The following is a 27,584-nucleotide window of genomic DNA, read 5'->3' on the forward strand; positions in this document are numbered from 1 at the left end:
CCGAGTGATCGGTTGAAAATGAGAGAATAACAGACAGATGTCTCCACAGGGGTATGTATTTCAGATTGTCTTTTAAAAATGTATAATGACTGATTTATGAATAAAAAAACAAAATTTAGCAATTTCTGTCTCTTTTGTTCAATTTTCTGCTTTTAAAAATGATTAGTGACCCCTATTTTAGTACTTCCTCTAGGATCTTATGCCTTGACAGTTACATATCCAACAGGTTTTACTTAGTCACCATTGAACTTCTATAGTATTTGCTTCGTTTGTTTCAACAAATCAAGTGGCTTAGAAGTTTACACGGGTGACTGCTATTCAATATTACTAAAACATAATAATAATTTAGTAATAAATTATTGCTTAGTAATATTATTAAGTAATAATATACTTAGTCACCATTGAACTTCCATAGTATTTATTCCGTTTGCTTTGACTAATCAAGTCGCTTAGAAGTATACACAGGTCACTGCTGTTCAATCTTACTAAATTATAATAATAATTTAGTAATAAATTATTACTTAGTAATATTATTAAGTAATAATATGCTTAGTCACCATTGAACTTCTATAGTATTTGCTTCGTTTGTTTCAACTAATCAAGTGGCTTAGAAGTTTACACGGGTCACTGATGTTCAGTCTTACTAAATTAAATAAAAAAAAAACTAATTTTTTTAGCTGAAAGTAAGGAGCGACATTAAAACTTAAAACGAACAGAAATTACTCCATATATAAAATGGGTTGTCCCCTCCGCAATCCCTCGCTCTTTACGCTAAAGCTTTTAATTCTTTTAAAAAGTAGAATTGTGGCAAAGAGTCAAACTTTAGCGTAAAGAGCGAGGGATTGCGGAGGGGACAACCCATTTTATATACGGAGTAATTTCTGTTCGTTTTAAGTTTTAATGTCGCTCCTTACTTTCAGCTAAAAAAATTAGTTTTTTTTTTATTTAATTTCTGAACGTTTTTGAATTAATGCATGTTTGGTTTTGGCTCTCCGCACATAAATTATTAAAATGAAATTTGTATATTAATTCTTTTTTTGGCTAAATGGCTTTCTCTTAGTTTTGATCAGACGATTTTGAGAAATAAGGGGTGGAGAAGGAGGCCTAGTTGCCCTCCAATTTTTCGATTACTTAAAAAGGTAACTAGAACTTTTAATTTTTAACGAACGTTTTTATTAGTAAAAAATATATGTAACTTAAGAATTAACATACGGAACAAACTTTCATAATCTTATATTTTTATTATGTATACGAGGGGGTTTGTACACTCGTTAATACCTCGCTCTTTACACTAAATCGTAAGTTTTGTCCCAATTCTTTTAGAATGACCCCTGAATCAGAAAGGCCGTAAAATAAATAGTTGAAATTACTAAAAATACTTTAGCATAAAGAGCGAGGTATTTATCTCCTGCTAAATACCTCGCTCTTTATGCTGAAGTATTTTTAGAACCCCTCATATGCGTTATAATCTCTGTTCGTTTTAAGTTTCAATGCTACTCCTTCCTTTCATTTGAAAAAAACGTTTTCATTTTTATTTTTCATTGTTTTCTTATAGTAATGCTAGAAAATCCTGCGCCCTTTTCATTGAATTTTTCTTCCCCCATGACAGATTCCTCCAACATAGCCCCTCCCCTCAGCCCCACCCCCAAACAAAATAAAATCCCCCTGAAAACGTCTGTATACTTCCCAATAACCATTACTATATGTAAACACTGGTCAAAGTTTGTAACTTGCAGCCCCTCCCCCAGGGATTGTGGGGGAGTAAGTCATCCCCAAAGGCATAGTTATTATGGTTTTCGACTATGCTGAACAAAATGGCTATCTCAAAATTTGATTTGTTGACTGGGAAAAAAAATGAGCGTGGAGGGGGCCTAGATGCCCTCCAATTTTTTTGGTCACTTAAAAAGGGCACTAGAACTTTTCATTTCCGTTAGAATGAGCCCTCTTGCGACATTCTAGGACCACTTGGTCGATACGATGACCCCTGGGAAAAAGAAAGAAAAAAAAACAAATAAACACGCACCCGTGATTTGTCTTCTGACAAAAAATACAAAATTCCACATTTTTGTAGATAGGAGCTTTAAACTTCTATAGTAGGGTTCTCTGATACGCTGAATCTGATGGTGTCATTTTCGTTAAGATTCTGTGACCTTTTGGGGGTGTTTCCCCCTATTTTCTTAAATAAGGCAAATTTTCTCAGGCTCGTACTTTTTGATGGGTAAGACTAAACTTGATGAAACTTATATATTTAAAATCAAATTTTGATGTAGCTATTGATATCAAAATTCAATTTTTTAGAGTTTTGGTTACTATTGAGCCGGGTCGCTCCTTATTTACAGTTCGTTACCACGAACTGTTTGATTACAAAGCATGTACATATAAATGCTTAATGGCTGCTCAATAATAAACTGTTGTCAATTATAAATCAATGAAATATTGAAGCCCAGTAGTGTAAATATTTTTTGTTGTTATTTGCAGTTACTTTAGTATGAACCCATATAGGCATTTTTTAATCTATTGAAAAATAATTTCACTTTTAAGAGACAGGCAAAGAAGATGAAATTCAACGTTTATAAAGATCGCATTTGCTCATGTAAGCAGATTGATAATAATAAACGTCAAATTAATTCTTATAGTAATTTAAAATGACGAAATAATTGAAATGATAGATAAATAAGAATAAATCGTAATCCTAGAGAAAACACAATGTGCAAATGTGAGTTCTTTTATTGTCCTTGAATCTGCAACATTTTTATGGCCTTCTGATGAATCATTAAAATCCTAAAGTCATTTTCTTGTCTCTTCTATTAAGCTTGAAGAAAGATGGTGGATCTGTCCCTGCACCCAAGTTTGAATAGTAAATTTTCGCTATTATGCCCTACTTCTACGTAGACTGTAGTTTATATTCCATGACAGTCTAGCCTGGAAAAGCTTACACAGATAGTTGCTGCCCTATTTTGCAAAATTATTCTAGGAATGTGGCGATTGTGCACTCCAGGCTCGTTTTCAAGGTATTCCTCAAAGATGATGGATCTTTTCCTACTCCCAAATTTGAAATTATATTCGGCTGTTCACTCGGACTTATGAAGGTATCGTCGTTTTTCGTCTGTACTCCGTTGTACTTGAGACGAGACACAAGCTGTTTAGCCTAACCTGACCCCAAGGATATGCTGAGCCGCATTCTGCCAATCTTTGGTCCTCTAGTTGGAGGTGGATAATTGCCAAGCATAATCTGACCCATTTGCGCCTGAAATCTCCCGAAGGCTTACCTGCTTGCCTTTTTTCCGTGGGAAGGCGGCTTAAATTCGAGGGACTGTTTGGTTAGATATAGGTTCCGCATAACATTTCTAAACCATATGAGCCTTCTGATCTTGGCGATAGCGGATAATGAGTGCATTTCATTGCAAACTTGCATTAGATATTCAGAGCTTGTTCTTTTGCTAAATTTGGGGTGGCAAATGACTTCTAGGCACGCCTGGTTAAATAGGTTCAATGAGCGATTTTATTCTGGTATTAGTTCCTAGGTCTTGTATATGTTGAAGTCCCTCCTCCAAGATGCACATGCTGACAGGGCTTGAACCGCTTTGTTCTTAAGGAGTGGTATTTGACATCATTTTTCTAAGCCATCACTTCTCTATTTGACATCGCTGTACCTAAGATTATCGTTAAACAATTTCTGGAAAACTTACTTAGCATGTTTTCTTATTTATATTTAGTGACTGCTTTCTCTACATGGTGCCTGTAGATTTTTCTCCTTTTTTGTGTAACACGTACTTGCAAATCTGGTGACTTTTTTCCAGGAGTTACGGATGGTTAGTATATAGTTAAAACATTTTCTTGGGAGTTTTCCGGACCATTATTAATAGGAATTTCCCCTTAATTAACTACCCTCGTGACTGCCGTCTCAAATGCCAAGTTTCGACTGTATCTGGATCCATTTACTCTCCCATAACCTATTGAACATATAATATAAATTTTCTTTTTTAAGGAATATTAGATTCTCTTTTGGCTAACTGGTTTAATAATTTCGAACGCTAAGACATTTGAGACTGATTCACTTTTCTGTGTTAAATGAAATTCTTTTCCTTCATTTAAGCTAGAAAAGAGGTAGAAAATTGGATGAATAAGTAATGAGCAACTTTGTTCTTTCCCGGGTGTCGCTTTCTAATAAATACGGAATTTAAGACTGGTGTCTTATAGAGTGAGGGCTTTCTGTTTTGTATGGAAAGTTTAAAATCAATAGAGGAGGATCGATGGAGCGATATGATCTTTCATTTATTTTATTTTTTTAAGTCATACTTCCAAACTAATATAGAATCTAATAAATTATTTACTAGCTAATAAGTTATTAAATGTTATCAATAATTAATTTTATTTCGTTAATTGGGTTCCTTATTAATTAACTGACTAATTATTGGTATTATATTATTGAATGAGCAATAATTATCATATATATATATATATATATATATATATATATATATATATATATATATATATATATATATATATATGTATATATACATATATATATATATATATATATATATATATATATATATATATATATATATACTAGCTGTTGGGGTGGCGCTTCGCGCCACCCCAACACCTAGTTGGTGGGGGCGCTTCGCGCCCCCCCCCCCCCCAAGCCCCCCCGCGCGCGTAAGTCGTTACGCGCCATATTAGTTACGCGCCATTGCAGTTGTGTCCCTATGTCCCACCTGTGAATATAGATATATATATATATATATATATATATATATATATATATATATATATATATATATATATATATATATATATATATATATATATGTTTTTAACTACGTAAAACTTGCGAATATACAACATTCTTTGCTGTCCCATTGTCTGTGCATATAAATAGATTGTCAGGTTTACCGACTCTTGAACATGCAACATATAATGGTCCATGGGAAAACAATCCGTATTCAGATCTATACCTCATGATTCTAATGATTGCCCTTGAGCTTTGTTGATGGTGATTGCTAATCGACCATTCCCTGAGTCGCCATCGTCATTTATATATCCCCCTGTGCACCCCGGCGTCCCCTTTGTAGTTATGTCCCTGTGTCCCGGTCGTCATTTATATTCCCTGTGTCCCGGTCGTCATTTGTGTCCCGGTGTCCCAGTCTGTGATTTCTCTTTGAGTGTCCCGGGCGTCATTTATATTCCTTGTGTCCCGGTGTCCCGGTCGTCATTTATATCCCCCTGTACCCCCCGGCGTCCCCGTTGTAGTTGTTTCCCTGTGTCCCGGTCGTCATTTATATTCCCTGTGTCCCGTCGTCATTTGTATCCCGGTGTCCCGGTCTGTATATACATTCGTTTTTTAGTTTTGTTTTTCTCCTTTATTTTTTTCCTTTTTCTTTTTTTTCTTTTTTAGTTTATTTAGATTTTTAGATTTTTTAGTTTTTTTATTAGTTTTTAGTTGTTTTTTTCTTTTTAGTTTTTTTGTAGTTTTTACCTTCTTTTTAGTTTTTTTAGTTTTTTTTTTTTACTTATGTCCTGGTCGTCAATTATACTCCCTGTGTCCCGGTTGATTGCTAATCGAACATTCCTTTTGTCCCGGTCGCTTTCTCTTTGAGTGTCGTCATTTATTTAGATTGTCAGGTTTACCGACTCTTGAACATGCAACATATAATTGTCCATGGGAAAAACAATCCATATTCAGATCTATACCTCATGATTCTAATGATTGCCCTTGAGCTTTGTTGATGGTGATTGCTAATTGAACATTCCCTGTGTCCCGGTCGTCATTTATATTCCCAGTATCCCGGTCGTCATTTGTGTCCCAGTCTGTAATTTCTCTTTGAGCGTCCCGTTCGTCTTTGTTTGATGGTGAGCTTTGTTGCCCCTTGCTTTGTTGATGGTGATTGCTAATCGAACATTGCCTGTGTCCCCGTCGTCATTTATGTCCCCCCTGTGCCCCCGGCGTCACCGTTGTAGTTGTGTCCCTGCGTCCCGGTCGTCATTTATATTCCCTGTGTCCCGGTTGTCATCCCGGTATACATTCGTTTTTGAATTGGTATATGATGAAATAAATTTTTGATTTTTTCCCTTTTTTTCCTTTTAGTTTTTTTTTATTGGTTTTGACCTTTTTTTAGGTTTTTTAGTTTTTTTCTTTTTTCTTTTTAGTTTTTTTTGAAGTTTTTAGCTTTTTAGTTTTTTTATTTTATTTATATTTTTTTAGTTTTCTTTTTCTCCTTTATTTTTCAGTTTTTTTCCTTTTTTTAGTTTTTTTTTCTTTTTTAGTTCTTTTAGTTTTTACCTTTATAGTTTTTTTTAGTTTTTTAGATGAAATTTTTTTTTAGTTTTTTTCCCTTTTTTCTTTTTACTTTTTTTTTAGTTTTTATCTTTTTTAGTTTTTTTTATTTTTATTCTTAATTTTATTAGTTTTCTTTTTCTCTTCTATTTTTCAGTTTTTTCCTTTTTTTTAAGTTTTTTTTTTAGTTTTTAGTTTTTTTAGTTTTTTAGTTTTTTTAGTTTTTTAGCTTTTTATTTTTTTTATTAGTTTTTAGTTTTTTTTGTATAATTTGCCTTTTTTTTTAGTTTTTAGTTTTTTACCTTTTTTAGCCTAACCAGGATTTGAACCTGGGACCTTCATTCTCCGTTCTGACACCCTCTCTCACCGAGTGACTACTACAGCATGTTCATTTTGGTGTTTTAAATGGTATATTATTAACCAAATTAATGTGTTTTACAATATACTAAGCATCGTCATAACAAAAATGACGACAACTAATTTCATGACGTCAACCGACACAGAAACATGACGTCACCTGAACCACAGATCCACAGACAGACAACTTATTTATATATATATATACTAGCTGTTGGGGTGGCGCTTCGCGCCACCCCAACACCTAGTTGGTGGGGGCGCTTCGCGCCCCCCCCAAGCCCCCCCGCGCGCGTAAGTCGTTACGCGCCATAATAGTTACGCGCCATTGTAGTTGTGTCCCTATGTCCCACCTGTGAATATAGATATATATATATATATATATATATATATATATATATATATATATATATATATATATATATATATATATATATATATATATATATATGGTTTTAACTACGTAAAACTTGCGAATATACAACATTCTTTGCTGTCCCATTGTCTTTGCATATAAATAGATTGTCAGGTTTACCGACTCTTGAACATGCAACATATAATGGTCCATGGGAAAACAATCTGTATTCAGATCTATACCTCATGATTCTAATGATTGCCCTTGAGCTTTGTTGATGGTGATTGCTAATCGACCATTCCCTGTCCCGGTGTCCCGGTCGTCATTTATATCCCCCTGTTTCCCCCGGTGTCCCCGTTGTAGTTGTGTCCCTGTGTCCCGGTCGTCATTTATATTCCCTGTGTCCCGGTCGTCATTTGTATCCCGGTGTCCCGGTCTGTATATACATTCGTTTTTTAGTTTTGTTTTTCTCCTTTATTTTTTTCCTTTTTTTTCTTTTTTAGTTTATTTAGATTTTTAGATTTTTTAGTTTTTTTATTAGTTTTTAGTTTTTTTTTCTTTTTAGTTTTTTTGTAGTTTTTACCTTCTTTTTAGTTTTGTTAGTTTTTTTTTTACTTATGTCCTGGTCGTCATTTATACTCCCTGTGTCCCGGTGCTTTGTTGATTGCTAATCGAACATTCCTTTTGTCCTGGTCGCTTTCTCTTTGAGTGTCGTCATTTATTTTTTTCTTTTTTAGTTCTTTTAGTTTTTACCTTTTTTAGTTTTTTTTAGTTTTTTAGATGAAAATTTTTTTTAGTTTTTTCCTTTTTTTCTTTTTAGTTTTTTATTGGTTTTTACCTTTATTTTAGCTTATTTTTCAGTTTTTTCCTTTTTTTTAGTTTTTTTTTATTTTTTATTTTTTTTAGTTTTTTACCTTTTTTTAGTTTTTTTAGTTTTTTTATGTTTTTAGCTTTTTTACTTTTTTTATTAGTTTTTAGTTTTTTTTGTAGTTTTTGCCTTTTTTTAAGTTTTGTTTTTCTCCTTTATTTTTTTCCTTTTTTTTTCTTTTTTAGTTTATTTAGAATTTTAGATTTTTTAGTTTTTTTATTAGTTTTTAGTTTTTTTTTCTTTTTAGTTTTCTTGTAGTTTTTACCTTCTTTTTAGTTTTGTTAGTTTTTTTTTTTACTTATGTCCTGGTCGTCATTTATACTCCCTGTGTCCCGGTGCTTTGTTGATTGCTAATCGAACATTCCTTTTGTCCTGGTCGCTTTCTCTTTGAGTGTCGTCATTTATTTTTTTCTTTTTTAGTTCTTTTAGTTTTTACCTTTTTTAGTTTTTTTTAGTTTTTTAGATGAAAATTTTTTTTAGTTTTTTCCTTTTTTTCTTTTTAGTTTTTTATTGGTTTTTACCTTTATTTTAGCTTATTTTTCAGTTTTTTCCTTTTTTTTAGTTTTTTTTTATTTTTTATTTTTTTTAGTTTTTTACCTTTTTTTAGTTTTTTTAGTTTTTTTTAGTTTTTTAGCTTTTTTACTTTTTTTTATTAGTTTTTAGTTTTTTTTGTAGTTTTTGCCTTTTTTTAGTTTTTTCAGTTTTTTTTTTAGTTTTTTATTGGTTTTTACCTTTATTTTAGCTTATTTTTCAGTTTTTTCCTTTTTTTTTAGTTTTTTTTAGTTTTTAGTTTTTTTAGTTTTTTACCTTTTTTTAGTTTTTTTAGTTTTTTTAGTTTTTTAGCTTTTTTATTTTTTTTATTAGTTTTTAGTTTTTTTTGTAGTTTTTGCCTTTTTTTAGTTTTTTTAGTTTTTTAGCTTTTTTATTAGTTTTTAGTTTTTTTGTAGTTTTTGCCTTTTTTTAGTTTTTTTAGTTTTTTAGCTTTTTTATTTTTTTTATTAGTTTTTAGTTTTTTTTGTAGTTTTTGCCTTTTTTTAGTTTTTTCAGTTTTGACGTCACCTGATCCAGTTTTTTCAGGTGACGTCACCTGATCCATCCACAGATCCACACACAGACAACTTATTTATATATATATATAGATATATATATATATATATATATATATATATATATATATATATATATATATATATATATATATATATATATATATAGTCGCGTTTTACGAATAGATTTTGCACTAAGAAATGGAGGCACTCGTCAATTTCGTAAAGATATTACGTAATTCCATCAAGTTAGTTTAGAGCTAACACGAAATATCTGCGTCCAATGTCTCACCCCTTTTTTCCTGCAAATATTTCCTTTTCGTATAATATTTAGTTTTATTTCTTAAGGTTGAATTATTTATATTTGTTTACTGTTTAATTCAATATTTCTTTTTGTGTGCGTTTTGACTCAAAACGTGAATTCGCTTCGTCAGGGCTTTTGACAGTTCATTTTATGCAACGAGTCTTATCTTAAACTGCCCTTGAAATTCTTTTGCTTTAAATATTTTTTCAACTATTAGAACTATTTGAATAAGTCTGAAGCTCTGTTTGTTATTTTGATCCCATCACGGAACTCCTTTGCCATGACTACCTAGAAATAAAGGGTTCCATTTAATTAAGGTGACCTAGGGAGAATTATTTTTCGTATTTCCTTATCTACAAAAATATTGAGTTTTCGACAAACATAACCAAGCGAAGTTCTTGTCAGTGCTTCTACTTTCACCAAATGTTTCAGGTTTCCGAAATTTTCCCCGAAAGAAAATTGGTTTCTCCCAAATTTTTCCGGGAAGGTTTCCGAAATTTCTCCCGAAAGAAAATTGGTTTTTCCAAAATTTTTCCCGAAAAGTTTCCGAATTTCTCGGAAAAAGTATCGCGATTTCTCGCGATAGCAAGTTGATTTATTCGGTAAAGTTAGCGCTCCGAAATATTCGAGCTTTAACACCGAATACAAATACTGAATTCTCGGGAAGATTTCGGCAAACTCTTTTCTTCCGTGTAAAATCGGGGAACTCCAAAAAAAATAGAGATAATTGAAGTGCTGATTTTCGGGGAAGCCGTGATATCCATCCGAATAGAAATGATATTAGATGAGGACTCAGTTGCTCATGTGCAGCTAACCTGCTCAAGTGCAGCTAAGTGAAGTTGAACGTTTATCTGAATGTAGAACGGACTAAGTCGGGTAATTTTGTCGGGAATTTCAATAATTTGCTTTATATATTATTCAAATTGTTTTAGTAAAACTGAATTATTTTTGAGATTAAAAAGTCGAAGAGTCATTGGAATTATCTATAAATAAAATAGATAATTTAATCGTATGTATGAAAATATGCTCCTTTTTTCTAGAATTTAGATAATGGTTGATTGTTTTTTTTTTTTTTTTTTTTTACGTATATTATTCAGTTGTATTTTGAATCCTGTATTTTTAAGCTTTGTTCTGTTTTGTTTGTTGAAGTATTCGTTCAGTTTAATTTATATATTTTAAATACTCCTCGATTTTGAGGGAATTAATAAATCATGCATTATTCAAAATTCGAAAATAATTCTCTTATTGCTTGTTGTAGTGTGGGTCAATTTACCAAAACTAAGGGGGGCTGTTTTTAATTTTGTTTTAATGAAGATAAAATGTGTTTTTTTTTTTTATCTACGGAGGTATCAACTTTATTTTTCTGATTTTTTCCAAATAAATTTCTGAAAAAGGTAATCTGTTTTAATCCTTGGGGCCAACTGCCCCTCTATCAACCTCATTGGCGCCCATACTTATTGTGTCCAGGCTTTTCGGAATATCAGCTCGAGTGGTTTAATACTGCTGAAATAACCTTGAGCATTGACTTCTCTTGCGCTGAATTCCATGCTAAAGTAGATTTCCGTCTTGTTCACTGCATTGAAAAACTGAATTTGTTAGAATATAAATAGACAATATTTTAAAACTGGAAATAAAAAAACTCTTTCTCCCTCTTGAAATGGTGATAATACAATAGCCTACATATTTTTTTTCTTTTTTGAAGAAATTTACATTTTCTTCCATCTACAAAAATTATTGAAATCTGAAAAACCCGCTATGGATGTAAAATCAGTATTATGATCCTTTTGCTAGACTCTGTTGTTGAACATTAGATTAGAAAATACTGATTGTAAGTTGTTTATACCATGTATCAAATTGCCTTTGAGACCCCTAAAACAACTTAACTACCCGTAGGGTAAGAAGTGTTCAGAACAAGAGCTAAGAGCTCATATGGCATGAGCTCTAGCTAAATTCTAAGAATCAATAGATTGATTTAAAAGGAAAATTAGATACTTAATGCCGGTCGGGATTTAAAATAAGAGATTGAGACACGAGGTCCTTTTAAATATGAAAATTCATTAAGATCCGATCACCCACTCGTAAGTTGAGAATACCTCTTTTTTTCTAATTTTCCCCTCCCTTCAGCCCCACAGATGGTTGAATTGGGGAAATCGAGTCAATTTGTACAGGTCCCTGACACGCCTACCAATTTTCATCGTCCTAGCACGTCCATAAGCACCGAACTCGCCAAAGCACTGGACCCCCCCCCTGACTCCCTCAAAGAGAGCGGATCCAATCCGGTTACGTCGATCACGTATCTACGATAGATAACTAATCGGTATTTTAATTTGAAGATGTAATATTTATAAACTTCGAAAAAGCTATTGATCTATTTTAATATTAAATAAAAAAAAAACAAGTATTTTTAACTGAAAGTAAGGAGCGACATTAAAACTTAAAACGAACAGAAATTACTTCGTATATGAAAGAGGCTGCTTCCTCATCAACGCACCGCTCTTTACGCTAAAGTTTGACTTTGTCTCTCAATTCTTCTTTTTAAAACAGTAAAAAACTTTAGCGTAAAGAGCGGGGCGTTGATGAGGAAGCAGCCTCTTTCATATACGAAGTAATTTCTGTTTGTTTTAAGTTTTAATGTCGCTCCTTACTATCAGTTAAAAAAACTTGTTTTTTTATTTAATTTCTGAACGTTTTTGAATCAATGCATGTTTTGATTTTGGCTCTCCGCAGAGGAATAATTAAAACGAAATTTGCATTTTTTGGATTGATCGAATGATTTTGAGAAAAAAAGAGCGGGGGAGGAAGCCTATTTGCCCTCCGATTTTTTGGTTAGTTAAAAAGGCAACTAGAACTTTTAATTCTTTACGAATATTTTTATTAGTAAAAGATTTACGTAACTTATAAATTAGCTTCCGTAAAGAACTTTTGTATTCTCATATTTTTATTACATATATGAGGGGGTTCGCCCCCTTGTCAGATCCTCGCTCTTTACACTAAAGCCTAAATTTTGTCCCAATTCATTAAGAATGGCCCCAGAATAAATAAACCGTAGAATAAATAGTTGAAATTACTAAAAATACTTTTGGAGCGAGGTATTAGGAGGAGGTGAGCCCCTCTAATGGGTAATAATTTCTGTTTGTTTTAAGTTTTAATGCTGTTCCTTACTTCCAGCTGAAAGAACTTTTTCGTATTTATTTTTTCATTGTTTTTTTTTTAATAATGCTAGTAAATCCTGCGCTCCCTTCATGGATATTTTCTTCCCCCATGACAAATTATCGATGGAAAGTTCCCCCAGCATATCCCCCTCTTATCAACCCCTCCCCCAACCAAAAAATCCTCCTGAAAACGCCTGTACACTTCCCAATAACCATTACTATATGTAAGCATTGGTCAAAGTTTGTAACTTGTTGCCCCTCCCATGGGGACTGTGGGGGAGTAAGTCGTCCCTAAAGACATAGTTATAAGGTTTTTCGACTACGCTGAATAAAATGGCTATCTCAGAATTTTGATCCGTTGACTTTGGTAAAATAATTAGGGTGGGAGGGGGCCTAGGTGCCCTCCAATTTTTTGGTCACTTAAAAAGGGCACTAGAACTATTCATTTCCGTTAGAATGAGCCCTCTTGCAACATTCTAGGACAACTGGGTCGATACGATCACCCCTGGGAAAAAAAAAAAAAAAAACAACAAATAAACACGCATCCGTGATCTGCCTTCTGGCAAAAAATACAAAATTTCACATTTTTGTAGATAGGAGCTTGAAACTTCTACAGTAGGGTTCTCTGATACACTGAATCTGATGGTGTGATTTTCGTTAAGATCGTATGACTTTTAGGGGGCGTTTCCCCCTATTTTCTAAAATGAAACTTATATATTTAAAATCAGCATTAAAATGCGATTCTTTTGATGTAGGTATTGGTATCAAAATTCCATTTTTTAGAGTTTTGGTTACTATTGAGCCGGGTCGCTCCTTACTACAGTTCGTTACCACGAACTGTTTGATTTTAATTATAAATCTTTTATTCGTACTTTTTCGATTAGGTTTTTAAAGTTTTCTAATGTCTTTGTTTTTTGTTGTTTTTTAAGATAATTAATTGGTATTTAAATTTGAAAATGCAATATTTTGAAAATTAGACGAAGCTATTAATCTATTTAGATATTTTAATTATAAGACTTTTATTCCTACTTTCTAGTCATAAATCTTTTCCGATTATGTTTTTAATGTATGGCAGAGGCGTCACTAGCCAAAATGTTAGGAGGGTGCAATGGATTTTACCGACTAGCTGGTAATTTTTACCGACTGAGGCTTAGAGTCTTGCATTGATTTTCCGTCGTATATTTCCATCAGCCGATTTACCCTATAAAGAAAAATTGAACCCTTAAAATATCGGTACACCGTGCCACTATTTAACGGAATCATTTTTTTACCGTATGGCTGAAAACTGGGGGCGGGGGGTTGTTCCTTTATACATGACACTCCTGATGTCTGGTTGCTGCTGAAATTTTGGGACCAGTATATTATTTTTGCTTTGAATCATTTGCTAAAATGATATTTGCTATAGCTTGAAATCCCGGCTTCTGTGATGTAAATGTGTTACTTTCATCAAAGTAAAAATATTTGATTTATTCAGGTTTGTCATAAATATTCGGGGAGGGGCGTTTTTTTCATAATAGGAAAGTGCAAAAAAAGAAAACAACATATTTGTCCTGACTCAAAGATTTTTTGTAGTAAAATTGACTAAATAAAACCAGACCTTTTCTATTATACCTATACCACTATTTAAAATGGAGGTACTTACATATTATATCGACCACACTGAAGAAGTGAAGTTAGGTTAATCGTAATTGAATATACCAAAATATTACGAAAATATAATACTTTAGCATCAAAATTGCGGAAACTACAACAGAGAATTATGGTAAGTTGGCCACTCAGAACGCTTTATATTAAATACTTTACCTAACCTAACCAACCCTGTACATTAAATATTTAATTAAAATATAACTGCATAGTAGTTTACATTACTCAGACTACGCTAATTATCTCCGAGTGCCCAGAGAGAAACCGGTTTTACAACAGGTCAACAACAACAGTAGTCCATATGCAAGTACAAAAATGTAATTTTTAAATTACAAAAAAAAAACAAAAAAAAAAAAAAAAAAATACAAAAAAATGTAATAAATGTAATTTTAAAAAAATGTTAATTTTTTTAAGAAAAAATGAAACAAAAAGAGTGACGTATGGTGAAATGCGTGGTAAATATGTAATTTGGGCTATGTGGGGGATGAGGGTAAAGTAAAGTGAAGCGCTTTAGGGATAATTTGCAAAAAATATGCCCAAATTTTATATTTTCCATGTATTCTATATTTTGCGATGTGTCACTCTTTTGTTTTAACTTTATACCCGTAAATAGTTATACAAACAGACTCCAACGAGCAACGGTCAAATACTGACCCGTAAATAGTTGTACAACTAAAGAAAATCTATACAACGGACAGAGTATAATAGCCGCTACTGTTAGAACAACTGGCGAGAACGATCCAAAGGCTTAGAATGGTCCAATAGTTTTCTCAGAAAAATCAGGAAATGTTACCTTAAAGTTTCTTTTTAAAGTCTCCTCTCCCTATGAAGATTCCTATGACCGTTACCCTCTCCCTCATCCCCCTACAAACATTCAGATCGAACTCAAGTACGTTTACAATGATGGAACATAGTCTATCGAACCCTATTATTTGCAAGATATTATGCCAAAATAATTTTCATTTTTTTTTCTCTTTGTTACGTAATTATTTTTTCTTTATTATTTAATTTCCTCTTTATTAAAGGAATGAGTGAAGAACGCAGAGGAATGAGTGAAACAATTTTCATTTTTCTTTCTCTTTATTAAGATTTTTATCTTTATTTTCTCTTTGTTATTTAATGTTCTATTTATTAAAGGAATGAGTGAAGAACATAGATGAATAAATGAAGAACAAGAATGAGTGAAACAGTTTCATTTTTGTTTCTCTGTATTAACATTTTTATCTTTATTTTCTCTATATTATTTAGTTTTCTCTTTATTAAAGGAATTAGTGAAGAATATAGAGGAATGAGCGAAGAACAAGAATGAGTGGAACAATTTTCCCTTTTTATTTCTCGTTATTTACATTTTTAGCTTTATGTTCTCTTTATTATTTAATTTTCTCTTTATTAAAGGAATGAGTGAAGAACGTAGAGGAATAAGTGAAGAAAAAGAATCAGTGAAACAATTTTCATTTCTCTTTCTCTGTATTAAGATTTTTATCTTTATTTTCTCTTTATTAGCTAATTTTATCTTTATTAAATAAATGACAGAAGAACGTAGAGGAATGAGTGAAGAACAAGAATCAGTGAAACAATTGTCATTTTTCTTTCTCTTTATTAAGACTTTTATCTTTATTTTCTCTTTATTATTTAATTTTCTACTTATTAAAGAAAAGACTGAAGAACATAGAGAAATTAGCGAAGAACAAGAATGAGTGTAACAATTTTCCTTTTTTATTTCCCTTTATTAACATTTTTATCTTTATTTTCTCTTTATTATTTAATTTCTCTTTATTAAAGGAATGTGTGAAGAGCGTAGAGGAATGAGTGAAGAACAAGAATGAGTGAAACTATTTTCATTTTTGTTTCTCTTTATTAACATTTTTATTTTCATTTTCTCTTTATTATTTAGATTTCTCTGTATTAAAGGAATGAGTCAAGAACATGAGGAATGAAGAAAGGACAAGAATGAGTGGAACAAATTTCATTTTTGTTTCTCTTTATTAACATTTTTGTCTTTATTTTCGCTTTACTACTTGATTTTTTCTTTACTAAAGGAATGAGTGAAGAACAGGCACTGTCCATAGCAGAACGTTTGGGAATGATTGGAGAAAAGAAACAAGAAGCTGCCGACATTTTTCAGAAGGTTTACAAATTATTTACTGAGAAAGATGCGTTAATGGTTGAAGTTAATCCTTTAGCTGAAGATTCTACTGGAACTTGTAAGTTACTGTATTTAAAGTTTATAATGCATGGAACATGAGCACCAATAAGGGGGGGGTGGCCGCCCCCCCCCCTGGCTGAATAATATATTTTTATATTTTTGTTCCGAAATTTCTATTACACAGCATTGGAGGTGCCGATTAGACCAGGTAAGCCCCCCCCCCCCCTAAAATTCATTTTATGGGTGTCGATGGTATGGAACACTCGTTATTGAAAATAAATGATAAAGATGATAAAAATAAATGATAAAAATAAAGGATAAATGAGAAAGATGCGTTAATGGTTGATAAATGGTTGTTAAATAAATAATGGTTGTTATTAATGCGTTAATCCATTAATGCGTTAATGGTTGTTAAATAAATGATAAAGATGATAAAAATAAATGATAAAAATAAATGATAAAAATAAATGATAAAAATAAATGATAAATGAGAAAGATGCGTTAATGGTTGAAGTTAATCCTTTAGCTGAAGATTCTACTGGAACTTGTAAGTTACTGTATTTAAAGTTTATAATGCATGGAACATGAGCACCAATAAGGGGGGGGTGGCCGCCCCCCCCCCTGGCTGAATAATATATTTTTATATTTTTGTTCCGAAATTTCTATTACACAGCATTGGAGGTGCCGATTAGACCAGGTAAGCCCCCCCCCCCCCTAAAATTCATTTTATGGGTGTCGATGGTATGGAACACTCGTTATTGAAAATAAATGATAAAGATGATAAAAATAAATGATAAAAATAAAGGATAAATGAGAAAGATGCGTTAATGGTTGATAAATGGTTGTTAAATAAATAATGGTTGTTATTAATGCGTTAATCCATTAATGCGTTAATGGTTGTTAAATAAATGATAAAGATGATAAAAATAAATGATAAAAATAAATGATAAAAATAAATGATAAAAATAAATGATAAATGAGAAAGATGCGTTAATGGTTGAAGTTAATCCTTTAGCTGAAGATTCTACTGGAACTTGTAAGTTACTGTATTTAAAGTTTATAATGCATGGAACATGAGCACCAATAAGGGGGGGGTGGCCGCCCCCCCCCCTGGCTGAATAATATATTTTTATATTTTTGTTCCGAAATTTCTATTACACAGCATTGGAGGTGCCGATTAGACCAGGTAAGCCCCCCCCCCCCCTAAAATTCATTTTATGGGTGTCGATGGTATGGAACACTCGTTATTGAAAATAAATGATAAAGATGATAAAAATAAATGATAAAAATAAAGGATAAATGAGAAAGATGCGTTAATGGTTGATAAATGGTTGTTAAATAAATAATGGTTGTTATTAATGCGTTAATCCATTAATGCGTTAATGGTTGTTAAATAAATGATAAAGATGATAAAAATAAATGATAAAAATAAATGATAAAAATAAATGATAAAAATAAATGATAAATGAGAAAGATGCGTTAATGGTTGAAGTTAATCCTTTAGCTGAAGATTCTACTGGAACTTGTAAGTTACTGTATTTAAAGTTTATAATGCATGGAACATGAGCACCAATAAGGGGGGGGTGGCCGCCCCCCCCCTGGCTGAATAATATATTTTTATATTTTTGTTCCGAAATTTCTATTACACAGCATTGGAGGTGCCGATTAGACCAGGTAAGCCCCCCCCCCTAAAATTCATTTTATGGGTGTCGATGGTATGGAACACTCGTTATTGAAAATAACTTGGTCAGAATTATTTAATTAGTTTAATTAATGTTAGAACATCGGAATGTGATAGTGTCAAGTCTTGTAGTTGTTGTAAACATTTGTAATTAAATTTGGTGTTCAAAACACGTGTTTGTTGCCAAATATGAGCTCTAAAGATTGGGTATAAAGTTTGGACATGCTGAAACACAAAGCAAAACCACTTTCATTGAATCACAAGAAGTCTCTTTTAATATCTGTTTTTCTAAATCTATTCTATTAATATATTTGGTTTTATTATCGCCTTGGTAATCATTTTAAAATTCGTATAGTTTCTAGTTTATTCTATTAGACAGTGTGTTTAATGGGATTTATTTATAGATATATAGATAGGTCGTGTATTTCAAAGGCCCAAGAGCCATATAGACACAAAACTTAATAACCTTAATTAATTAATAAATTAATAATTAATTAATTAAATTAATAAGATTAAATCATGAACAGAACAAGTTACAAAACACACAGAAACATAATACATAGCGAAAAAATAACCTAATGGTAATTTAGTGAGAATTTTTTTGATTCTATATAATAATTAATTGTATGAACTTTTCTTACTAAGCTTTTATCTATGTACACACCAACACGAAATATTGTGGTTGGATTATTACTTTTTAAAATATCAAGAAACAGCAAAACAATCCCATGTAAGTATTTTCCCTTAAATCAGAGAATACTGGGCACTTCCGGAGGAAATGGTCCAAATATTCGTCCTCGTGTTTACAGAGAGGACACACATACCACCCTTCAGGATCAGGTGGGTCATAGGAATCACGACCATCATTCCATAAGTAAGGCATTCTCACTTTTTCTAGTAGCGACTTATTTGGGACGGCTACGACGTTTTTAAACCATAATTTAACATCTGATCATAAGCTGATCTTAACAGTCTGTCTTCATTACACATGAGCTTCAACAAAAATCTAAGCATTAAAATAGACCTACGTAGTTTCTACGAAAACAGGCCCATATCACCTTTCGGAGCCTGTGAATGATTTGTCTGATTTAACCCAAACACTCTTTTATAATACTGGAGCTGGAGGGACTCCAACTGCTGTAACGCTTCTCCATCCCAAATCTCTGCTCCATATTGTATAACTGGCAAAACATTTGTATTAAATATTCTTTTATGCATTTTTAGGCTATTAATTCCCATTTTCGTCGGGTTTCTAAAATCTGCAGTCACGGCCACTTTACCTTTATCAATTATTTCGTCACCATTACTCTTTAAACTTCCATTTTCTGATAAAGCAATTCCTATTCTTTTACTTACATTCAGTTCCTTATTATTAAAAATTAAAGTCTATAATTACCTTTATCACTTACTTTCTTTTTTTAATAACAACTTCATTTTTTTTCAACATTCAGCCTTTTTCATCTGCAAATATTCTTCTATGAGACTCAGAAGCAGATCTTGCGATGTACTAGCCACCAAAGCAATATTATCTGCAAATAATAAAAGTGATAGTTTATGGGTCCCATGACTAACTTTGGGAGCCCATCTATTCTCTAGAAAATCAACAACATCACTCATAAAAATACTAAACAATTTAGGAGAAAAATTCCTGCCGTGTTTTACTCCCAGCTTAATATTAAAAAGCCTAGGAAACCTGTTACCAACTAACCCGATTCCTCTCACACAAATATACATACTCACTTTCAACCTCACAAACAAACGAGAAAGGTCAATTCTGAACAGGGCATCCTTCCATTGCTTTCTGTCGACACTGTCGAACGCCTTATGGAGGTCCAGAAATCCAACATAAAGACTAGTTTTTCCCTTTCTACACTTATCAATTAATGCCTTTAAAATAAATATTCTATTTACAGTCCCATTTCCTGTCCTTAAACCTCCTTGTTCTTCATGTATGATATTATATTTATTTAACCATTTAGAAAGCCTGGTATCTAGTATTTTCTCCATTACTTTACTTAAAGCAGGGACATGTGCTATTAAACGATAATTCTCATGCACCTTGGGGTTCCCTCTCTTAGAAAGCGCCCTAAGCAATAATCTCTTGCAGTCACTTAGCCATTGTCCTGAAGAACACCTTATTACAAAGAAAAACAGTTATCAACATAAAAATTGAAAAAAAAATTCTTAAATAGTGTTATTGGTGCACCGTCAACACCTGCAGCCGAAACTCTTTTTAAATTCTTGAATTCCAACTTGATCTCATCATTATTCACTTCACCTACTAAATCAAAATCATATTCCCTCATAGGATAAACAATCATCTCTGGGGTGTGTGCTACCTCTTGTATTTTTAAACAATGACCTTCCAAGCCTTCCAGGTAATCATGCCATGAATTTGTGTCTGGAGCAACCTGGGTATTTCCTTTTCCACCATTGTTCCTATTATAACCCCAAAAAATTTTTGAAGTCTTTCATTTGTAAAATCATCTGCAATATGCAATTTCTTCTTTTTCTTAAACTTATTTTTCCTTTTTATTAATCTTTTATAATCTCTTCTTTTATCTTTATATTCGGCCAATCTTAAATTCAGCGCTATCACATTCTTTCAAACGACTCTTTTTCTTTTATTAACTTACATTTTAAATCAAAATATTGCTCATTCTATCTTTCTTTTGTTGTCAGGTTACGCGATTCTGCAAAACTACCCATTATTTAATTTAGCTCCATAATTATACCATTTACATCTCTTCCATCCTCTTCTAACGCTTTCAACTTATGTGTTACATGCAACTTCAAAAGCTCCCTTTTAAATGCTTCAAAATCATTATCTGTTAAATCATTTCTAATTTGTTCTCCTAAACCATCTGATCTAAGCTCCACATTACATAAGTTTTTCACTTGAGGACCACCGTCATGAAGCCGCCCAGTCTTCACTATATGCTTAATAGCTCTATGATCGAGTCCAGTAATTCTAGTAGATCCATGTACTAGAATATCTAGTACATCCAGGTGCAAATTGCATATTAATAAGTGCATAATCCATAACACATGAAGTTGGGCCCGAAAGGCAAGTAAACTTGCCCCTACCCTTATCATTTCCAAACCTTCCATTCGCAATAATCAGACCGTGTTCCCCACAAAGCGTCAGGAGCTTTCTTCCCCAAACATTTATTTTCTTTTTTATATCCTCATTACTTCGCGGTATTCTACAACAAATGGGGACCAAATCTCCTAAATCTGGGATTAATAAATCTGGAATCTCAACCTTAATATCGGTATAAGTATTAAAATCCCCCATCAAAACGCACTACAGCTCACTATAACTTTCTTGTATTAGCGACAATTCATTACCTAAAATTTCTCAAGTATTTTCTCGACTGTACGAACTATTCTCTGGAGGGCTATACGCAACACCCAAAATTAATTTCTTCCCACATTTAAAACAAATACGCCGCCAAAGTAAGTTTTCAGATCTACTGTTAACTCTTTCATCAAACAGTTCGTGGTAACGAACTGTAAGCAGCGACCCGGCTCAATAGTAACCAAAACTCTAAAAAACGTAATTCTGATACCAGTGAATACATAAGAAGAATAGGATTTTTATGTTGATTTCAAATATATAAGTTTCATCAATTTTAGTCTTACCCATCAAACGTTACGAGCCTGAGAAAAATCTGCTTTATTTTCGAACAAAAAGGAGGAACACCTCCTAAAAGTCATAAAATCTTAATGAAAATCAAACCATAAGATCCAGCGTATCAGAGAACTCTACTGTAGAGGTTTCAAGCTCCTGTCTGCAAAAATGTGGAATTTTGTATTTTAACGCGTGTTCATTTGTTTTTTTGATGGTTTTTTTCTTCTCAGGGCTGATCGTATCGACCCAGTGATCCTAGAATATCGCGAGAGGTTTCATTTGAACGAAAATTAAAAATTTTAGTACCCTTTATAAGTTACCGAAAAAATTGAATTGCAAACAGGCCCCCTCCCACGCTCATTTTTTTACCGAAGTCACCCGATCAAAATTTTAAGATAGCCATTTTGTTCAGCATAGTCGAAAATTTAATAACTATCTCTTTGAGGATGACTTAATCCCCCACAGTCCCCTTTAGAATGGCTGTAAGTTATGACCTTTGCCCATTGTTTACATATAGTATTGGGTATTGGAAAGTATACAGACGCTTTTAGGAGGGATTTTTTCATGTGGGGAGGGTGGGGGGTTACATGGGAGGATCTTCCATAGAGGTTGTTTTCATGGGGGAAGGGATATTTCTATGAAGGGGGTGCTGGATTCTCCAGCAGTATTTAAAATTGATCAGAAATTAAATAAAAAAAAGTTTTTTCAACTAAAAGTAAGGAGCAATATGTGTGATGATCTCTCCATGGAGGTATTTTTCATTGGGGAAGACAATTGTTCCATATAGGGGGCGCCGGATTTTCCAGTATTATTTAAAAACGATCAGAAATTAAACATAAAAAAAAACAAGTTTTTTCAACTGAAAGTAAGAAGCAACATTAAAACTTAAAACGAACAGAAATTATTACGTATATGATTGGTTTCACCCCCTCGTTAATACCCCATTCTTGGCGCGAGGTATTGACGAGGTGGTGCACCCCCTCCTATATATATATATATATATATATATATATATATATATATATATATATATATATATATATTGAATGTGACAGAATATTAAATAAAATAAAGGTGCCCTTTCGTTTGCTGTGCACGCGCTCTGGCCTTAGTGAGAAAGAAATAGCCATCGGACTTACCACCTATCTAGCTGAAATTAACCATGCATTAAAGTGTGCTGAAGCTTCAGCTGTCCCGTGCAAGCGTATTAGGAAAGGCTCTCAAGTTCAGGGTTGGTCAAAAAACCCTTCCCTTATTTCTGCGTGCGAGTCTTCTAAAATTTGGTTCAATATTTGGAGGGATTGCGGCAGGCCTAAGTCTGGGACTATAAATGGTCTGCGGCTACGTTCTAAACGTTTTTTTTGCTAAAGTGTTAAGAAAACATAAGGTTGATCTTATTGAGAAAAACGCTCATAAAATTGCAGAGAACCCTTCGAAGCTCTGGAAAAAATTTGAACGCCCTTGTGAACACATTAGTGCAAATAATATTCCTGAGCCTGAGTGGATAAATTATTATAAGCATGAGTTTTCTTCTCCCGATCCTGCTCTTGAGTCAAAATTTGAAAAAGAATTAAGTGCTTGTCTGAAGAAACACGAACCCTCGACATTTATTATTAAGCCAAGTGATGTATCGTTTTATTGTCAAAAACTAAAGAAAAGAAATTCTGCGGGAGTTGATGGAATTACTGCCAGACATTTTGATTATGCAAGTGCTCTTCTTTTTAATCATTTATCTCTACTTTTTCAAATGTCTATTGAAAACGGAGTTGTTCCTTATCAATTTACAGTTGGTCAAATAACCCCTATCCCGAAAAAAGGCAAAAAGGATTTTACTTCGTGTGATTCGTTCCGACCTATAACAGTTTCTTGTACTGTTTTTAAATTGTTTGAGTCAGTTATATTGGATGAAATTGTTTCTAAATGTTATGTCCCACCCCACCAGTTTGGTTACCAAAAAGGTATTAGCCGTGAGCATGCCCTTTTTGCTTTAATGAATGTTCTTGCTGATGCAGAAAGAAGTAGATCCCATATTATCCTTTGTGCTTTAGATGTTGCTCGTGCTTTCGACTCTTGTATTTTTTCCCAAGTTTTATTTGAAGCGTATAAAAGAGGGTTAAATTTTTGTATAGTGAAGTGCCTTCTGTATATGTACCATCACCTTAAGGCGAAGTTAAAGGGGGGATCTTCCCTTTTTAATATTTTGAAAGGAGTCCGTCAAGGTGGCCTTACCTCACCTTCTTTATTTAATAACTCTGTTTTAAATGCCCAAAATTCTGTTAATTTTAGTTGTATTCACCGTGGATTTAACTTGTCTTTAATAACTTTTGCAGATGACGTTTTGAATCTAAGCCGTACTTTTAGTGGATGTGAAAACTCGTTTAATCAGCTTTATAATGAATATAAAAATATTGGGCTTTCTTTCAATGTTGATAAAACTGCTGTTGTAGCTTTCAATTTTAAAGAGATAAATGGCCCTATTTTTTTATCTTTAGCTAATGTTCATGTCCCCCTTTCTCAAAAATTAGTTTACCTTGGAAATCCTATTGGAAAAAATATGAAAGAAACTGTGAATTTATCCCTTGAACTTTTGAAGAAAAAACTGAGAATTGCTTATGCTTCAATTGCATCTAATATTAAACATATTGATAAATTAAATCTTGCGAAAATTTATAATAGCCTAGTTGTACCTCATCTCCTTTCTCTTTGTCCGGTTTGGCAGTTTTTTAGTGAACCTCAGAAACTATCTGTTCGTAGAGTATATTTTCGTTATGCTAAATTCCTTCTCAGTTACCCTCCTTGGACTAGAAATAGTTACTTAGTGAACAAATTCCGCCTAGTTTCTCCTACATCTATTATTGATAAAAGGCTTCATGATTTTCGTTCTTCTATGTCGATAGTGTCTCACCCATGGTCAGCATTACTTATTTAATTGTTTGATTGTGTTGATTTGTATTTATTTGTACCTTTTTTTTTTTTCTTATTACTCCATCTTAAGGGCGTTCCGCCCTCTTTTTGTAGATGGGTTATAAATAAATTGAATTGAATTGAATATATATATATATGTATTAATTTTTATTCTAATGTTGCTCTTTACTTTCATTTGAAAAACTTTTTTTTTATATAATTGTATAATACGTCCAACCCGCAAATTTTTACATTGCCAATTCCATCTGTCTCCGCTATTCAATGTTCTGGATATTTCACATTTATGGTTTGGTTACGATTTATTACAGGAAGCTGTTCCTCATCTTTAAGGTCATCAAACAGTTCATGGTAACGAACTGTAGTAAGGAGCGACCCGGCTCAATAGTAAACGAAACCTAAAAAACGGAATGCGAAGAGATACATCTAAAGAATCGAATTTTCACGCTGATTCTAAATATATAAATTTCAATTAATTTAGTCTTTGTCATCAAAAGTTACGAGCCTGAGAAAATTTGCCTTATTTTGGAAAATAGGGGGAAACATCCTCTAAAAGTCAAATAATCTTAACGAAAATCACACCATCGCATTCGCCGTATCAGAGAACCCTATAGCAAAAATTTCAAGCTCCTATCTAAATCACGGGTGCGTGTTTATTTGTTTGTTTGTTTTTTTGTTGTTTTTTTTTCCCCAGGGGTCATCGTATCGAACAAGTGGTCCTAGAGTGTCGCAAGAGGGCTCATTTATACGGAAATGAAAAGTTCTAGTGCCCTTTTTAAAAGATCAAAAAATTGGAGGGCACCTAGGCCCCCTCCCACGCTCATTTTTTCCAAAAGTCAACGGATTAAAATTTTGAGATAGCCATTTTGTACCGCATAGTCGAAAACCACAATAACTATGTCTTCGGGAATGACTTACTCCCCCACAATCCCTGGGGGAGGGGCTGCAAGTTACAAACTTTGACCAGTGTTTAGATATAGTAATGGTTATTGGGAAGTGTACAGACGTTTTCAGGGGGATTTTCTTGGTTTGGGGGTGGGGTTAATGGGAAGGGGCTATGTGGGAGGATCTTTCCTTGGAGGAATATGTCATGGGGGAAGAAAAATTCAATGAAAAGGGCGCAGGATTTTCTAGCATTACTATAAAAAAAAAAACAATAAAAAAATAAACATGAAAACGTTTTTTTCAATTGAAAGTAAGGAATAGCATTGAAATTTAAATTGAACAGAGACTATTACGCATATGAGGGGTTCTAAAAATACTTTAGCATAAAGAGTGAGGTATTTAGCAGGAGATAAATACCTCGCTCTTTATGCTAAAGTATTTTTAGTAATTTCAACTATTTATTCTACGGCCTTTTTGATTCAGGGGTCATTCTTAAAGAATTGGGACAAAACTTACGATTTAGTGTAAAGAGCGAGGTATTAACGAGGGTACAAACCCCCTCGTACACATAATAAAAATATAAGAATATAAAAGTTTGTTACGTAAGTTGATTCTTAAGTTACGCATATTTTTTACTAATAAAAACGTTCGTTAAAAATTAAAAGTTCTAGTAGCCTTATTAAGTAACCGAAAAATTGGAGTGCAGCTAGCTCTCCTTCCCCATCCCTTATTTCTCAAAATCGTCTGATCAAAACTAAGAGAAAGCCATTTAGCCAAAAAAGAATTAATATACAAATTTCATTTTAATAATTTATGTGCGGAGAGCCAAAATCAAACATGTATTAATTCAAAAACGTTCAGAAATTAAATAAAAAAAGCTAGTTTTTTTAACTGAAAGTAAGGAGCGACATTAAAACTTAAAACGAACAGAAATTACTCCGTATATGAAATGGGTTGTCCCCTCCGCAATCCCTCGCTCTTCACGCTAAAGTTTGACTCTTTGCCACAATTCTACTTTTTAAAACAATTAAAAGCTTTAGCGTAAAGAGCGAGGCGTTGAGGAGGGGACAACCCATTTCATATACGGAGTAATTTCTGTTCGTTTTAAGTTTTAATGTCGCTCCTTACTTTCAGTTAAAGAAACTAGTTTTTTTTTCATTTAATTTTTCATATTTAAGCTTAGTCCATTTTAAACCAATGTATATATATATATATATATATATATATATATATATATATATATATATATATATATATATATATATATATACAAGTTTCTAGAAAGTTTCAGAAGGTTAGACAAAATCATGGATCGATAAATCTAACTTATTCTCATAGAGTTCTAGTTATATGCAAGTAGGCTTCTCACAAGAGATGTCTAGCGTATTGTAACTAAACATGAAAAAGCTTTTTTTTTTTTTTTTTTTTTTTTTTTTTTTTTTTTTTTTTTTTTTTTTTTTTTTTTTTTTTTTTTTATGTCAATATTTTTCTCAGGCATATTCTATACTTTAAAAAAAAAAATACATTGGGTGGCTGTCTAAATATTAATGTAATTTTTTCTTTTCTTTTCTTTGTTTTTTTTTTCGCTTATATTAGGCCTATTACATTTGCTTTTATTTTTAATTTTAACGAACTTTCAACATTGTTGTATGCTTCCAACTTTTGCTTTTACTTACTTATTTTTATCGTATCTCATCTCAGTATTTCTTACGTAGTTACCAAGTTTGTCCGTAATTCCGCTGTTAACCCTAACCCATCTTGAATTCTCCTTAAATAAACTTGTTTTCATATACCGAGGACGTCAATAAAAAAAATAACCCCTTGGACCCGTCTTTGGTCGAATCGGATCGGAACATGGCGATTTTCGAATAATTTTCGTTTGGTTATTTCAAAATTATAAAGTTTTCTGGGCAGCGCCATCTTTTCGTCAGTATTTTTGCGTTTAACCGTGAAAATAAGTAATCGAAATTACTTAATTAAATTTAACAACGTTTTTTTTTATTCGTAAAAACGTACACATTAGCTGTTCGTGATTCCCCGAGACGTCTACATTCTGAAAGAAAATTTATATCTTCTTAACCTTCTTAAGCTTCCAAATGTTTTTGGCTGATTTTTGCTTTTTTTTAACCCACGTCTTTTTATTATTATTTAGTGCCCACTGCTACCAAAAACGGTAAACTCCATATGGTGGTCTTTGTGTAAAAAAATTGAATTTTTGGTTTATCTTTATTTTTCTAAGATTTAGGTTATAATGTAAGTTTTCACTTAATCATTTCGTTCAAACATGTTCCGTTTGCTATGCCATGGTAC

The 27,584-nt window shown here is 32.5% G+C and overlaps 1 protein-coding gene across 1 annotated transcript in view; it reads left to right on the plus strand.

Annotated features, from left to right (window-relative positions):
* Nucleotides 1-27,584, plus strand: part of LOC136037343 (succinate--CoA ligase [ADP-forming] subunit beta, mitochondrial-like) — a gene marked incomplete in the record, with an annotated part of 168,344 nt that overhangs the window by 70,548 nt on the left and 70,212 nt on the right. Inside the window, 1 exon segment of the mRNA XM_065720015.1 lies at nt 16,046-16,210. Coding sequence (XP_065576087.1) covers nt 16,046-16,210 — 165 coding nt within the window.

The sequence above is a fragment of the Artemia franciscana genome, chromosome 16 (genome assembly GCF_032884065.1).
Source record: "Artemia franciscana chromosome 16, ASM3288406v1, whole genome shotgun sequence".
Classification (NCBI taxonomy): domain Eukaryota; kingdom Metazoa; phylum Arthropoda; class Branchiopoda; order Anostraca; family Artemiidae; genus Artemia; species Artemia franciscana.